This window comes from Diplotaxodon limnothrissa, linkage group LG20 (assembly GCF_057381915.1).
Source record: "Diplotaxodon limnothrissa isolate DT_005_m linkage group LG20, D_limnothrissa_male_GT1.1, whole genome shotgun sequence".
NCBI classification, from domain to species: Eukaryota; Metazoa; Chordata; class Actinopteri; order Cichliformes; family Cichlidae; genus Diplotaxodon; species Diplotaxodon limnothrissa.
Window position 1 is genome coordinate 11345355 of NC_140615.1, and position 14137 is coordinate 11359491.

At 38.5% G+C, this 14137-nt stretch overlaps 1 protein-coding gene across 1 annotated transcript; it reads right to left on the bottom strand.

Annotated features, from left to right (window-relative positions):
• Positions 1 to 7504: 7504 nt before the first annotated feature.
• LOC146610606 (uncharacterized) lies at positions 7505 to 9651 on the bottom strand. Its single transcript, XM_085345548.1, has 4 exons — positions 9328 to 9651; positions 8290 to 8442; positions 7956 to 8051; positions 7505 to 7822 (listed from the first exon to the last, which is right to left on the bottom strand). The coding sequence occupies exons 1-4, from the start codon at positions 9649 to 9651 to the stop codon at positions 7505 to 7507; spliced, it is 891 nt and encodes a 296-aa protein (XP_085201674.1).
• Positions 9652 to 14137: the final 4486 nt, after the last annotated feature.

Below are 14137 nucleotides of genomic sequence, written 5' to 3' on the forward strand. Positions count from 1 at the left end.
GAACATACTGAATGGGACACTATCAGTCATGGATTGGCCTGCCCAGAGCCCAGACCTCAACATTAATGAAGCAGTGTGGGGTCATCTCGACAGAGAACAGAACAAAAGGCAGCCAACATCCAAAGAAGAGCTTTGAATGTCTTTCAAGAAGCTTGGAGAACTATTCCTGAAGACTACTGAAAGAAGTTAGAAGAAGAGAGTTCAGGCTGTATCAAAGAATAAAGGTGTTTGTAGCTAATATCGACTTTCAAGCTTGTTAAAATTGTACAAACTCTGTGTATTTCCATGTGCACTTGAAAATGTTTCAGTTGCTTGCTATTCCACATTTTACTAGCACAATTTAAAGAACTGAAGTGCAGGTTTTGATGCATTAAAGGCCAGCCATTCTGGCAAGACTCCAGGAAGTCACAGGTCCTTGAGCAGAAATTAGGCACATAATACCCTAATATGTCAAATTTTAACTCAGGTATGATAGATGTGCCCCGTTTTTTCCCCAGGTTTGTGCTAAGCTAAGCTAATTGGCTGCTCGCTTTAAGAGAGATAAATATGACAGTGCCGACAATGTTTTCATTTAAAGAAGTGAAAAATGGGGTCAGCATGAGTGTAAGAAACACTAATCATTTTTATCTTGTGAGTTCAGTCAAGTGTGATACATTCCCATTTCCGATATTTTTAAACATGGCCTGAAGGATGACACAATATGAAAGCAATCAATAGATACTGCACCAGGAAACCGGGTGAAAGGAGTCTCTAGGCACTTTGTGACATGCTATATTCTGGATCAATGTGTGATTACTGTCATTAAAAGACTTCAGTACAGGAAGCCTAACATGATTATAGTAGTTTATATTGATTCCAGATTCTATCAAAACACACCGTTGTGCCTTCATTCTGTCCTCCTTCGCTTTAGCCTCCATTCTGGCATCTTTGTGTCAGCTGACTCAATGTTCGATCTTAAAGAGATTCATTTTTGGCCTCTCTGTGACTCTGCATTCATCTTCTCAGTGTGCTCAGCGATGTAAATCTTGCCCTGAAAGACAGTGTGGCTCTGTCCTATAAATCACCCCTCTACTGAGAATTTCGTCGTCTTTTCGCAGTTGTACAAGTAAGAACCTGCCAGGTACGGCCACATTATTGTGTTATGTTGTAAACAGTATTATGTGATGTGGCGTCATATCAGTGACACAGTTCATATTGTCTGTAATGCTATTGTTAGCCACCTGTCATAAGTAACGGATAAAATTTGAACACAATGTGCTTATTTCAGTCATGTCTCCAAGTGTCTGGCCCTAATTTCTTGCTTTATTCTTAGTTGTGGCTAATTTTGTCTAAACAGCAGAAGTAGGCTAATGACTAAATCGTCAATAATTTACCCCCAAGTTTCTTTCTGCTTCTTTGAAAAAAAGCAGTGTCTGTGATACTCTTAGGAAATATACATTTTTCCAATATTTTGTTTTATGGATTGGCCACGTTTTATATGAATCGACTGCATATTTTCACTCTCACGTGGTTCTCCTGGTTGCTTGTGCTATAAATGCCTGGCATGTACGTGTAATGCAGAGAGAGGGAGAGAGAAAAGCTCAGCTTTAAAACGCCAGGACAGTCAGGGGTTTTTATGTCAGTAATTTCATTGTTGTGTCTTTGTTGCGATCTTTTTGTTTTTTTTCTTTTCATGACTACCTGTCACATCCACTTAGACAGAGGTGAGGTGGGGTGCTTTCTGAACCAAAGTGCCCTTCAGTCTGCTCAACCAAGTACTCCCTGGGAATAAAACCAAAACCACAGGCTTCCACTCCATGAAACAATTCTCGCTGCCACTCCTCAGAGATCTTCCACTACAATCTATTGAATTTCAAAACAGACTGGCAGAGAGACAAAAGCTGAGGCCCTGATGCAACGTGTTTATTCCGGGTAATGAAATCTAGATTGCGACGGGGTCTTTGGCCATTTAATCTATCCCCCTCCCCGCGTGATTGTCTGTGGGCTTGTCTGCACATTTAGGCTCACTTCAAAGGGGTTCATATCCTGAAAGACTGCTGACAGCTGAAGTTGCCTTTTGGGAATTTGGAGATTCCGGGCCTTCTCACACTGACCCGCCACTTGCATTGGCAAACTCAAAGCAAAGACTTACTGACCGGCTATTCTAATACCGGGACAACAGAATGGAATATGTAATGTAATCAGCACCGGTAGCAAAATTGAGTCTAATGATCTCTCATCTTTATTTCACTTGAAAGACCGGTGTGCAAGTGCTTTATCTTGTGACAAAGCACAAGTATGTAACACATGGCTGTCCGTGCAGCAGACATACAACTCCCATGTATCTTAGATTAGGCTAATGCACAAGTGCGAATGAGACGCGGCGCTCTCCAACGAACACGCTGTGCGCCGACGGGCTGCAGAAGCCAAATCCAACAGGAGGAGATGATAGGGTAAATCCACACTGTGGTTCTTTTCAGCGCCGCAGTGTGTCTCCGACTGCCTAATGAGGCCTTATTAATTCAGATCAGGGTGAATGATTACCTCATCATTCCCATTCTCCAGAGAGCTTCCACTCCCTCTATACTCTGCCCAGTATTTACAGCATGGTAATACAAAAGGCCGTCTCTAACCACAAGACTTGCATTTGCCATTTTTGAGCCCGAGTCAAACAATATGGGCTACGACACACCTCTAATATGGTCAAGTTATACATGTTCCTGTGGGATGCTGCAATTACTTGGAACTATTTAAAGTCTTCATAAATCACCGGTATCTGCTTTATGTATTCTCTTTTGGAGAGGCTGAAACTCCCACTAGCAGCAGATCTCTGGCAGTAAACACAGAAAACCCTCCCCATCTCTGTGCAGAGACTAGTTGCCTAGCAATGAAGTCTCTGATTTTATGGTCTTTGAGGCTTACATACACAAGAAAATGGCAGAAAAAAAAGGATTAGATTTAGAGTACTGTAACAGCCAGACTCTCACTCTGATTTGCAATGTTATGTGGACATTATCAGGCCAGTGGTCTTTAGATAATGACCAAAAAAAGGAGTACAGACAAAAATACTGCATGACCAAAATCATAATCCTCAGTGAGTGGCACGCTGTACATTGACACTGCTCCATGGGTGACAGAACCCTCGCAGCCTTTTGACAGAGTTAATGAAATATTACACAAAAGTTAATCTCTGAGGTCAACACAGAGTTTGTTGTTAATTACATTTGCAGTAATCAAATTTAAAGCTTCATGGTGAGGAAAAGGATGGGGGTAATAACACCAGCTCAAATCATTTCCCAGATTACCTCAGTGGATGTTAACATTTCCATGACAATAGGTGTTGATTGATTGATTGATTGATTGATTGATTGATTGGTTTCAGTGTGCTAAAGGATTGGCAGGAAGATTTCATGAGTCTGGCCAAGCACTGGTTTGTAGTTCAACCATCTCAAAGACCTCATATTTATTAAATGACCTCTTCTGGTGTGTTTAAAACAAGCTTAAAACTTTCAGCTAACGAGTTGCTGATTTTTAACTTAGTCTTAACTTGCTTGTTAAAGATGCCACAATTGGGTAATCATAATAATCTTCCAAATGAAATTGTAAAAAAACAATGCAACCAGTCATGGTGACATAGAGAGGAATATTACTCAATCACTGTTATTACAGACAGTGACCAAAAAACTACATTTTCTAACGTTTTCTGTCAGAGCTAGTGTTGGGTAAGTTACTTTAAATTAGTAACTTAGATACATTTCTAGTTACTTCTATCAAAAGTAACTCAGTTACTTCAAGTTACTCGTTACTTTCAAAGTAACTAGTTACTAGGGAAAGTAACTTTGGTTTTACTCAGAATTCTCTTGTTAATGTGTTGCTTCCGTAACTGGATACCCAGCAAGATTGCCAGTCTTCTAGCTTGCTTACTTGCCACAAGTGCACTGTGCCACCTATCAATAGAAAGGAAAAGATAATGTGCATATTTCCACAAGAGAAATCCCACGCCTGGATCGTTGACCGCCGCCATGATTCTAGCCTGCTTTTTACATCCAACACAAAAACTGCAGTCGTGGTGGTTTCGATTGTACTCAGGACTCGGAAATTCCGCCTTCTGAATAGGAAGATGTAGGTAACACCAGACTGCAGATGAGCTGCATACAGCATACATCCTGGTGTTATTTATCTCTCAGAAACAGTTCATAACTTCCCTTCAACTCATTCATGTCACCTAAAAGGTAAACCTGTTTCTCCATCAGCTCTGATGATTCAGTAAGGACATCTCCTGGTTTCATCTTCATGTTTCCCTCTCATCAGATAACCAAACCGACATCATGACCAGCAGCTTTCACAGCTGTGGCTCCAGCAAACACCAGCTGATACTAGAAAGTAAATTCTAACAACAGCTGATCAAGCTTAAAGGTGCTGCTGTTGTTTAGCGCGACCTCCGCTGGTTTCCTCTTTCTGGCGCAAAGTGGGCGATAAACAAACAAGAGAGAAAAGCCGATCAGCTGATCATTGATCAGTTTCATGATTGAAGTAGAAACAGGAGAGGGAGGGGGGAGAATGAAACTGTGTTTCTTTTCACCTCAATACGAAAACGCGCAATATTTTCTCTGAATACGAGACGATTCCGTTTTTTACGGGATGGTTGGCAACTCTAATAATTAACCTTATGAACAAAATAAAGTTCAACATCAGTAACATCATAGCACCCACCCAGCTGTATAGAAACTCTGTTATGCTAGCTAGCACGCAGTACGGAAAAAGTCAGCATAACGAAAATAAACTACACCTAAACTTGGTATCTGACCCAGATAGACTACAGGTCTTCTTACCTGAAGTTCAGTTCACCTGATACTCGGACGGGCGGCCGCTTCGGGTCTCTCCTCTTGCCTCCCCTTTCCCTCATCCACCTGCTGGCCTCCACCACTTGCTAATGTTATTGAATCTGTAGAAGCGATAGCCACCACACGAAGTAACGAATAACGAGTTCCTGGTTTTGGCATAATAACTAGTTACCATGCTCGTTACCACAATAATAACGTAGTTACTGTAACGTGTTACTTAATAACGAGTTAGTCCCAACACTGGGCAGAGCATTAGCGGTTTTTCAAAATAAACAGGTTTAAGCTAATTAATTGGTTTATACTGGGAACAGATTATGATAAAATAAATTCTATTGTTATTCTATTAAAAGCCTTCATTTTCTATGCTAGCATATGTGTCTGTGTATATAAGCACCAAGAAAAAGTTAAATTAAAAGTAACTTCTTTTTTTTTTTGTTGCTCTTAAAGAAAAAAGCTATTGATGTTGACTGCTGTGGATTAGCTGTATTTGAATGACCTGTGGTAACATGGTTATAGCTATATAGTTTAAATTTCAACCTTGAAAAGATAGGTTGAGATTTTGGAAGATTGAAATAATGTAGTGATTCACTAACTTTACTTTTCTCTGTCAATAATACAGAATTGATTTTTTTAGAATATTTTTTTAGTTTAGGCAATGGGGAAAGCAAAAAGGGACATTTATAATAACAATAGTTATGACATGGTATCAGTATGCATGCTACTATTCCTTTTGGCTTTTCTGCTGCTCTATACATATAATACCTTTATTAGCTTAAAAATGTTTATCATCATAAATTAGAGTTTAGGACCCACATCCAGACACAAGGAGACAGGCAATCTAAACAAAAAGCAAGCTTTGGATTTTGGCGGGTGAAAAGTCCATCAGAAAAGCAAATGGAAGCCACCACTGTCTCGAAACACTGAGAGGTGAGTGCAACAGACACTGGGGAAAAGGAAAATCAGGACTTAAATACACACAAGGTTGTTAGCGGAAGTGGACACAGAGAGGTAACGAGACATAGGTGACAATAATCAAAGACAATGAGAGAGGAAGGGAAATAAACTAAACATGAGACACTAGAGACAAAAAGAAAAGGGTTGACTCAGAAGGATAAGATGGGAGAAAAATAATGGTCTCATTTTTTCAACAAGACACTGCTCAAGAAGTCTTGTGCTTTATTCAGACAAAACTTTGCAAACTTAAGCCATCCTGCCACGTTGATTTTAGCAAGAAGAAACTTTCAGCTGGCAACACTTCCGAATACGTTTTGTTCAGTCTTGAACTTTAACATTTAACATGCCAACTGAGGCCTGTCGAGACTGAGATGTAGCTGTTGGCTTTTTTGCAGTTTCTGTGAGCATTGCTCGGTCTGACCTTGGGGTTAGTGGGAAAATTGTGATATTGTGTACACCTGAATGCTCTAGTCCAGCAAACTTCCAAAACGTCAGCTTTTATAGAAGTGCTCACACTCGCCGATGATCCTTTGATCAAGTGCAGCTGACTAGCAGCACCTGTGAGCTTACGGGCAATAGGGGTGTACTTAGTTTTTCACAGGACTGCATATGTATAAACATGCATCTTCACTCTGTATTCACATGTGAAGCTGATGATCATTGCAATAATATCGTGCTGATTCATTAATGAGTCAAAGTTATTTTTGGATCTCAAAAGGCGTTACAATAAAAGACAATGCCATCAGCAAAGAGAGAGGTTTGAGAGGAAAACAGTTAACCTACACTGAAAAAAATGTTTTGTTCAATTTACTAAATTTTTTTATGACAAGTGGTTGCACGAAATAAATTTGTTTGAATCCAGAAATATTTTTTAAGTACACAGAATTTAATTTAAGCGAGTAAAGCCAACATATATTTTTAAGCTACTTTAACTTAACTGTTGTGGATACGACTTAGTCAAATAATATTAGTAATTCCAACTAAGGTTGTGTTAAGTGTACCAGAATAATTTGTTTCCTTTAAACTTATGTCCCAAAGTTATATTCAAATCAATAAAATTGTTAATTTCTCTCTATTTCAATTAAGTAAATTTTACTTAAAAAAAAATATTGCTTACCCTGATTTGTAGTTTTTAATAACGCCAATAATGAAAACAACAAAATTCTTTCACATCATTTATTAATGCAAAATTTGTTGCAAACAGAATAAGAATCCACATGTAAGGGAAATTGCTGTAATTTGTATAATGCAAATTACAAAACTTTTGTCTATGAACTAATAGCTTTAAAAAGCTCTATTCAAATAAAACAGGAACAACAGACAAGAGAAATGTTAACCAATGTTTCTCTTCCTCTAACAAAGAATAAAACACTGCCAGCGGTATAAAGTATCACAATTAGAAACTGATGCATCCACAAAATAACCAAAGTTTCAGACTTGCTGTTCTGGTGAGTTAACACTGATTATAGGTCAGCAGCTATCAAGGACCGGAATAAAGAAAAATTGCTTCAGTAAACTGAATAATTACAAAGTTGCTCTTCAAGCTACTCAAATGTACCAAACGCGAAACAGTCATTATTGAAAGTTAAAATGTTCAATCAAAACATAACACAGAACGTGAGAACGAATGATGGTTATACAAATGTTTCACTCCTATTCACAAGAGCACCAGTCATTGGTAATTTACATAACAAAATGTAAATGGATGTGTGGTTTTAGAAATCTTCCTATCCAGTAGCAATTTTGTTCTTCAGCCCAAGGACTTTGGGGGAGAGCTTTTCCCCATCCAATCCCATCAACACTTTCTGAATGAATTCATAATAGTGCCTCAATTCCTTGGGGTAGGCTAGGTTTAGTGCATAGATTACTCCAAGCATCAATGCACAAGCTTGGGCCGGAGATCCAATGTTGTCCATGACTATCTCCCCTTCAACAAATATTCCAATGTCATCATAATGTCCATTTTGTCCATCCTCCTTGTTGATGACATAAATGCCCATGGTGTGCTTCTTTAGGCCTCTCTGGATGTCATCTCCTTCAATGTCCTAAACATTTAATAAAAAAGGTAAAAGAAAAACAATTAACTCTACAATTAAATTCCAATCTAGTCGTTTGTGTGTGTGTGTAAATATCTATCTAAGAAGTGTGTGTATAGATGACTTGCTAACAATGACTTACCAAGTACTCCCGAATAAGGCTTCCGTCCTCTTCACCAAGGTAGAGGCAAAGTGCCCTGAGAACTGCTTGCCTTTTCACTTTAACATCACTTTCAGCCTGTTTAAAGAGAGTTGCTGATTAAACCAATTTGGAAAAAAAACAACAACAATGTCTGACATTCGCAATAAGTAAATTTTATCATAAGTCAGTTCAAACATAGTAAATAAAATTTATATATGAAATTTCAAAATTTAGATTGCTTGGCTGGTCACCTAAAATGGCTTATTTGACTCACCAGTGACCTGCCACTTAAGACAAATTAAATCCAAATAGAATTTGCAATATTCAGATTTACCTCTTGCATGATCTGCAAGTGGTGGGCAAGTTTCTGCCCAGAAACACCGCCCTTCTGGAAAACTGTCATCAGCTGAGGTGTAATTCTGTCTAACTGTGCCGCAAAGGTCGTCTCCAGTTGAAGTGTTGTAATACGCTGGAATTCAGCATTTACCTGTATCACACACACAGAGAGAAAAAAAGAAGACTGGTGCTTAATCATTGGTATGATTATTTTGTTATTTCTTCATTAAATGCTACAATGCAATTGCCATCACTTCATAAAGCATAATTAGCATATGGGTTAGTATACAGTGCATGAAGGATGTTACTACTGTTAATCAAAGAAGAAATGAATGGCATCAGTCCATTTAGCGGGTTTAAAGGGTTTTAAAAAGCAGATATTTGTCTGTTTCAGGTGGTTGGCAACACATTTTCCTGTGCTCTTTGTCCGCTGGTGGGAGTGTCTCGCCTGTGAGGTCAGCACCTCTTGGTGGTGAGAGGTCTTAGGGGTTTTAACTTGACCCATTTATTTTTTTTAATCTTATGAGCAACAAAGTTTGTTCATCACATTTTTAATTTAGATTTGTTTAGCACATGCTTTTAACAATCTGAGGCTAACTAAAAACTAATAGCTAAATAAAAGGTTTTAGGTTAATTCACAATTGATAATCTGATTTCACTCTATTAATTATTGAGATGATTAATCAATCATTTCAATAATCAAACTCACGATAAAATAGTTTGGGTATATGTAGTTGGTTATATGTAGTGCAAACTTACTTAAACAATCAAATATTTTTTATTTATAAGAAAAATCAAAAATTTATTTTATTCATGTTTCTACACTTTAAGTCACTTATGTTTTTCATACACAACTTGTATTTTAAGTGCTGCTCAAATAAATACTCTGTACGGTACACAGGTCAATCACTATAAATGCCAGCCTCTTTATACCTATATTTGGGATCGTCTTAATCCAAGTGGCCCAGATTAATTAATGTATAACATAAGGAATTACTGAAAAGCAAACTCAGCAAAAAAAAAAGCATGCCTTTACCTCATTAATCTGGAAAAGTGCAGGCCACCTAGCTTTAAACTCCCCAGCGGTTGGACTTCCCTGCACCACCTCTTGTCTACGGTAGGAAAATGTTCTTGACATCTTCTGTCTTACATCTGAGGCACTGTTTCTTCGTCTGACGTCGGTCAAAAGCTCAACCCTGATGTTTTCTAGACTGTCATCCGTTTCGCCAGCTGGGTGTAATGGACAAAAATTGACCTCAGCCTTTTTAGGTTTCTTAACATTTTTGGCTGGGAGGCAATCATCACTGGATTTGTTTTTCAAAGCATTTATAGTCACTTCAGGACAGTCAATGTTGCGCATCTTTGTCCTGTAATTAGCCATCTTATATTTCAGGCTAATCATCCAGCCATAGTAACCTGTGGCAGATGGCTCTCGCAGACAAGGGAATTTTTTGATCAGTGCCCCTGCAACTTCATCTATTTGGTAATTTTGAGGATAAGCAGTAAACTGAAAAATCGCCTCAGCTAGCTTCTCTAAGATGTCAGATTTAACACCTGGAGTAATCTTGAGCCGAGTTCCAGTTTCTCTGAAGGTCTCATTTCCACGCTGAAGTTGCACCTCTACATTGAATGAAAATCGAGGAATAGTAAACTCGCGAGGCCATGCACATGATCTCAGCTCACTGTCTGACTGTGGTAGAATTATGGTGCTGTCTGAGTTGGATGAAGACGATGAGAGACTGGAGTTTCTTTGAATGCTTTCTGGACTTGCAGAGGAGTCAAGACTGCATGTGGGATACTGCTTTGACAAAGTTGCACTTGTATCCAGATTTGCCATGTACACAAGTTTGATTGTACTTCGGTCTTGAATGTCTTGCATTGATGTTATGTTCATAAACTCATTATTGAAGTCAGGATCCATGAATTGAATACGAAAGTCTCTTTCAATTCCAAATGCTTGGCAAATTGTGCTCTGAAGATCAGTCAAAGTTCTTGGCATCCCAGATGGAACGTCAAGTCTCCTAAAATCATCATCTGCCACGATGACTCTCAGCTTCAGCTGCTCTGCCATTCTTCAATCTGATTTTTAAAGACATTAGAAGAAAAAAAAAAAGTTAAAATACTTTGCATTGAATAATTTTATTAGGGAGCACAAGAGTGCAGAACTGCAACACAGGTTTTACGGGTAAAAAGCAGTTTATTTAATTTTATTCTATAGCTTCATACTGGGGTTTTTTTTGCATACGTCAGCCAGAATCCTCAAAAAGTGTCACTTTGCTTTTAGTGGTATGTGTTGCAATTCATCCTTTATCAAAATGTTTTGAGCATCATCAATGATGTTTTTTTTAAGACACATGACAACATGAGGCATGTTTGGCCAAAAGAACTCAAATGTAATGGAAAAAAAAAATATTACCCTTGTGGGAAGTATCCAATCTTTATTAAAAATAAGCTAAACATTTGTGGTACCCCTCCTGTTGCCATGAAGATAACTGCAACTAACACATGCAACTGAACACATGCAATTGAAGACAACATTTACTACCTTCTATATGAATGAATCTTTTAAGTATGACCATTCGCCGGCCTCCAATCCTGTAATCTGCCAAGGGGTACTGGTCTACCAAGGCACCAAGATCAACGAGGGAGATGTGTGATGTGGGAAAAAGTTCAAAACCTCTAAAATGCTCCCTATACCAGGCACCCATCTCTTTGACAATGAAGCTCAGGTTTTCCTCCACAACAACCATTTGGACAACTTCTGCAAATTCAGGCAATCCAGCAGAGCAGCCATAAACTACAATCATGCCAGGCCTGTAGTTTGTTCCATTTACAGAAGCATTCTTTGTGAGCTGAATATGGGTAATATCAGGGAATTTAATCCTCAAGTCTCGCTGTACATCATGATGCAGAATGTCAACAGAGACAGTAGAAACAGCTGAGACAGTTAGGCTCGGCCTTACAGTTGTGACAGACTCCAAGTGGTATGCCATCATGAACTGATGTTTCACTGCCAGTGACAGTAGCACATTTTTAAAGCACCGTGTGTGACGAACAACCTGTTTGAAAAAACTGTGCTTTGCCTCGAACCTCATGGTCCACATGCCAACAAGTGGCCCAAAGAATTTAATCATCTGTGGATAATGCTCCACAAAATGATGTTTTGGTAACAGCTTCAGTCCTGGAAACAGCTCTTTCAACCTACATCTGTGGTCAGAGACTCTAGACTCAAGGAAAGCAATTGATTGTTCTGTGTGTACTGGTGCAACAACTAGTTCAACAATGTCCTTTAGGTCCAAAATTACCTGCCAAGCCGTTTCATCTGGAGGTACCAAGTGTCCTACCAACAATGGAAGGAATCGTAAGAGACTCCAATTTTCATGAGCATTTCCTCCAATGCTTTTGTTCTGCATGAAAGTCCTGGGAATAGCATGAGGGCGATTACTCTTGTCTGCCCATTTGTAGGGAAATGTCAGAATGGACTCATTGAGGCTGTCAAGTGTAAAATATTTTTTCAAAATTAAGATATTCAGGCAGTATGCCAACTCAACTGGTAATATGCCCTCAAATATGTCATGTGCAATATCTGGAGGATATCCACTGCAAACACTGAAATGGGAGAGATGTGCAGAGAAAACACACCGTCTTTTAACACCGTGACATGGTTTTGCATTACTCTGTGCAGAACTTACATGCATTTCATGTGTCTCTTTGCTTCTCAGAGTAAACACACCTGAACTAACCTCTGTTTCTTGAATATCAGATCTTTTGGCCTCACAACATCTGCAAAAGTATTCACCTGAAAAACTCTCAATAAATCCAGAAATACTGTGTGCTCCTAAATTATCTGCTATGACACACTGTATTGTGCCCCTGACAAATTCTCCAAGATGTGCAATAAAAATCCCTTGACTTTCCAAAGTAACAAGATCACTCAACAACGGCTCTAGAATCTTTTCATATCCATATGTCTTTACATCTTCAGACTTGCAGAGTAAAGCCAGATAAATGGAAGTCAGTGATGAATGGCAAGCAGGTGGTAAATTGCTAAGAGTCCAATATATGGCACAGATTTTGTGCTTTTTACGGGAAGTGCCAAGTGGATTGCAAATCTCAAAATCGTCAATATACAAATTCAGTAAAACTCGCAATTCACCTGCTGATAAAAAACTGTTTTCTTTGAAAAACAACCCCTCCCTATAAGACCTGTAAATCACTTCTTCCCCACTTTGTTCTGTTATGCGACTACCATCCAAAACCTTAGCAAGAAGGTGGCAATCACTGAAAAGCTGCTGTAAAACCTTTAAAACTGGAACATACTGAAATGTTCTTTTATTTTTTTCATCCAACACATACTCTACAGGCTCTACAACTTTAAAATTTTCCTTGTAGAAATTTTTGCGCTTAAAGGATGTTGCCAGGGGACAACCTTTACCTACTGATTTATACACAGGATTAGATGTACACAGTGCAGATGCAAGTTCTTCAATGACTGACTGGTCTATTTGCAAGCTGTGACTGTTCAATGTGTCTTGGATAACTTTTGCTGCCGTACACAAAGATGCTGTGCCCAACAAATACTGAAATTCCTCCAAAAGTTCATCAACTGCAGCACTTGGAACGTGAAAAATATTTTCTAGTTTTAATAACACTGCCGCAAGCTTTAGCTGAACTACGTCTTCATGATAATTTGATGTCTCTAAATCAACAGGCTGTTCGTCACCCCACAATTCCTCAGCATTTGAAGCAACATGCTCTGCAGTTTCAGTTGCAAAAGATCCTCTGACAATATCCTCTTTGAAGTCTACCAGCGAGTGTAAACTGTGCTTGCGACTTTTGTGTGACTTAAAGGTACTGTAAATATTTGATTTGTAGTCACAACCTTTAAACATACATGTTACTGTCTCATTGTTTTTTAAATGACGGCTAATGTGCACAAAATATTCACGCTCTGTTCCTAATTCACTACAACAACATAACTGACAGGAAAAAGTTGTAAATTTGTCAGAGTGCTCTGGGGTATTGCTATGATTCCTTGACAAGTGTGTCAGAAGTGAATTCCAAGTCTTTAAAAGACATGGACACTGAGGATATAGGCACTTAATGTGATGGCCACGCCCAAAATGACTATGTTTCAGTCTATAGTGCTTAAGAAGTTCTGATCGTCTAGAAACTTCTGCACTGCAGTCTTTACACTTCCACATAAACTGGACATACAACAAAGAGAGAAAATTTGAAACAAAAACAAAAAACACACTTAGTACTTTACACAAAGAAAACTTTAGCTGTGGTTAACCTACAAGAATGGATGCATCTTAGAAGTATGCTTGTAGGCTGTATTATCTAGAGCATTCTTTTCCCAACTCTGTTGCTTGAGGATGCCCATCCTGCATATTTTTGATGTTTCTCTGCTTCAGTGCACCCTGGCATATTAACTGTGTCAGTGACAGACTTGTGCACAACTTGAAGAAATTAGGCTAAACATTAGTTCAAATCAGTGTGGCGATGCAAGGAGGCATCTAAAAAAATGCAGAACAGAGGTCTTTGAGGAACAGGGTTGGGAAACACTGATCTAGAGTGCACCTAAAATCTGATCAGGTTAGAAAGCAATACCATAACAGTGCCAATTGAACAATCAAATAAAAGGAAAAAATAAAAACTAATATGTTACAGCCAGCAACTTTCATGTTCAACTTTAAATAATTTTCTCTAAAGGATGGGAACTGTTGGCAACACATGGAATCAGTGTTCTACGCCCTAGTCTTTAAAAAAAAAAAAAAAAAAAAAAAAAAACTGTACAAAATATAGAGGCATCTTTTCTTAAACTATATTAATCATATGTAATA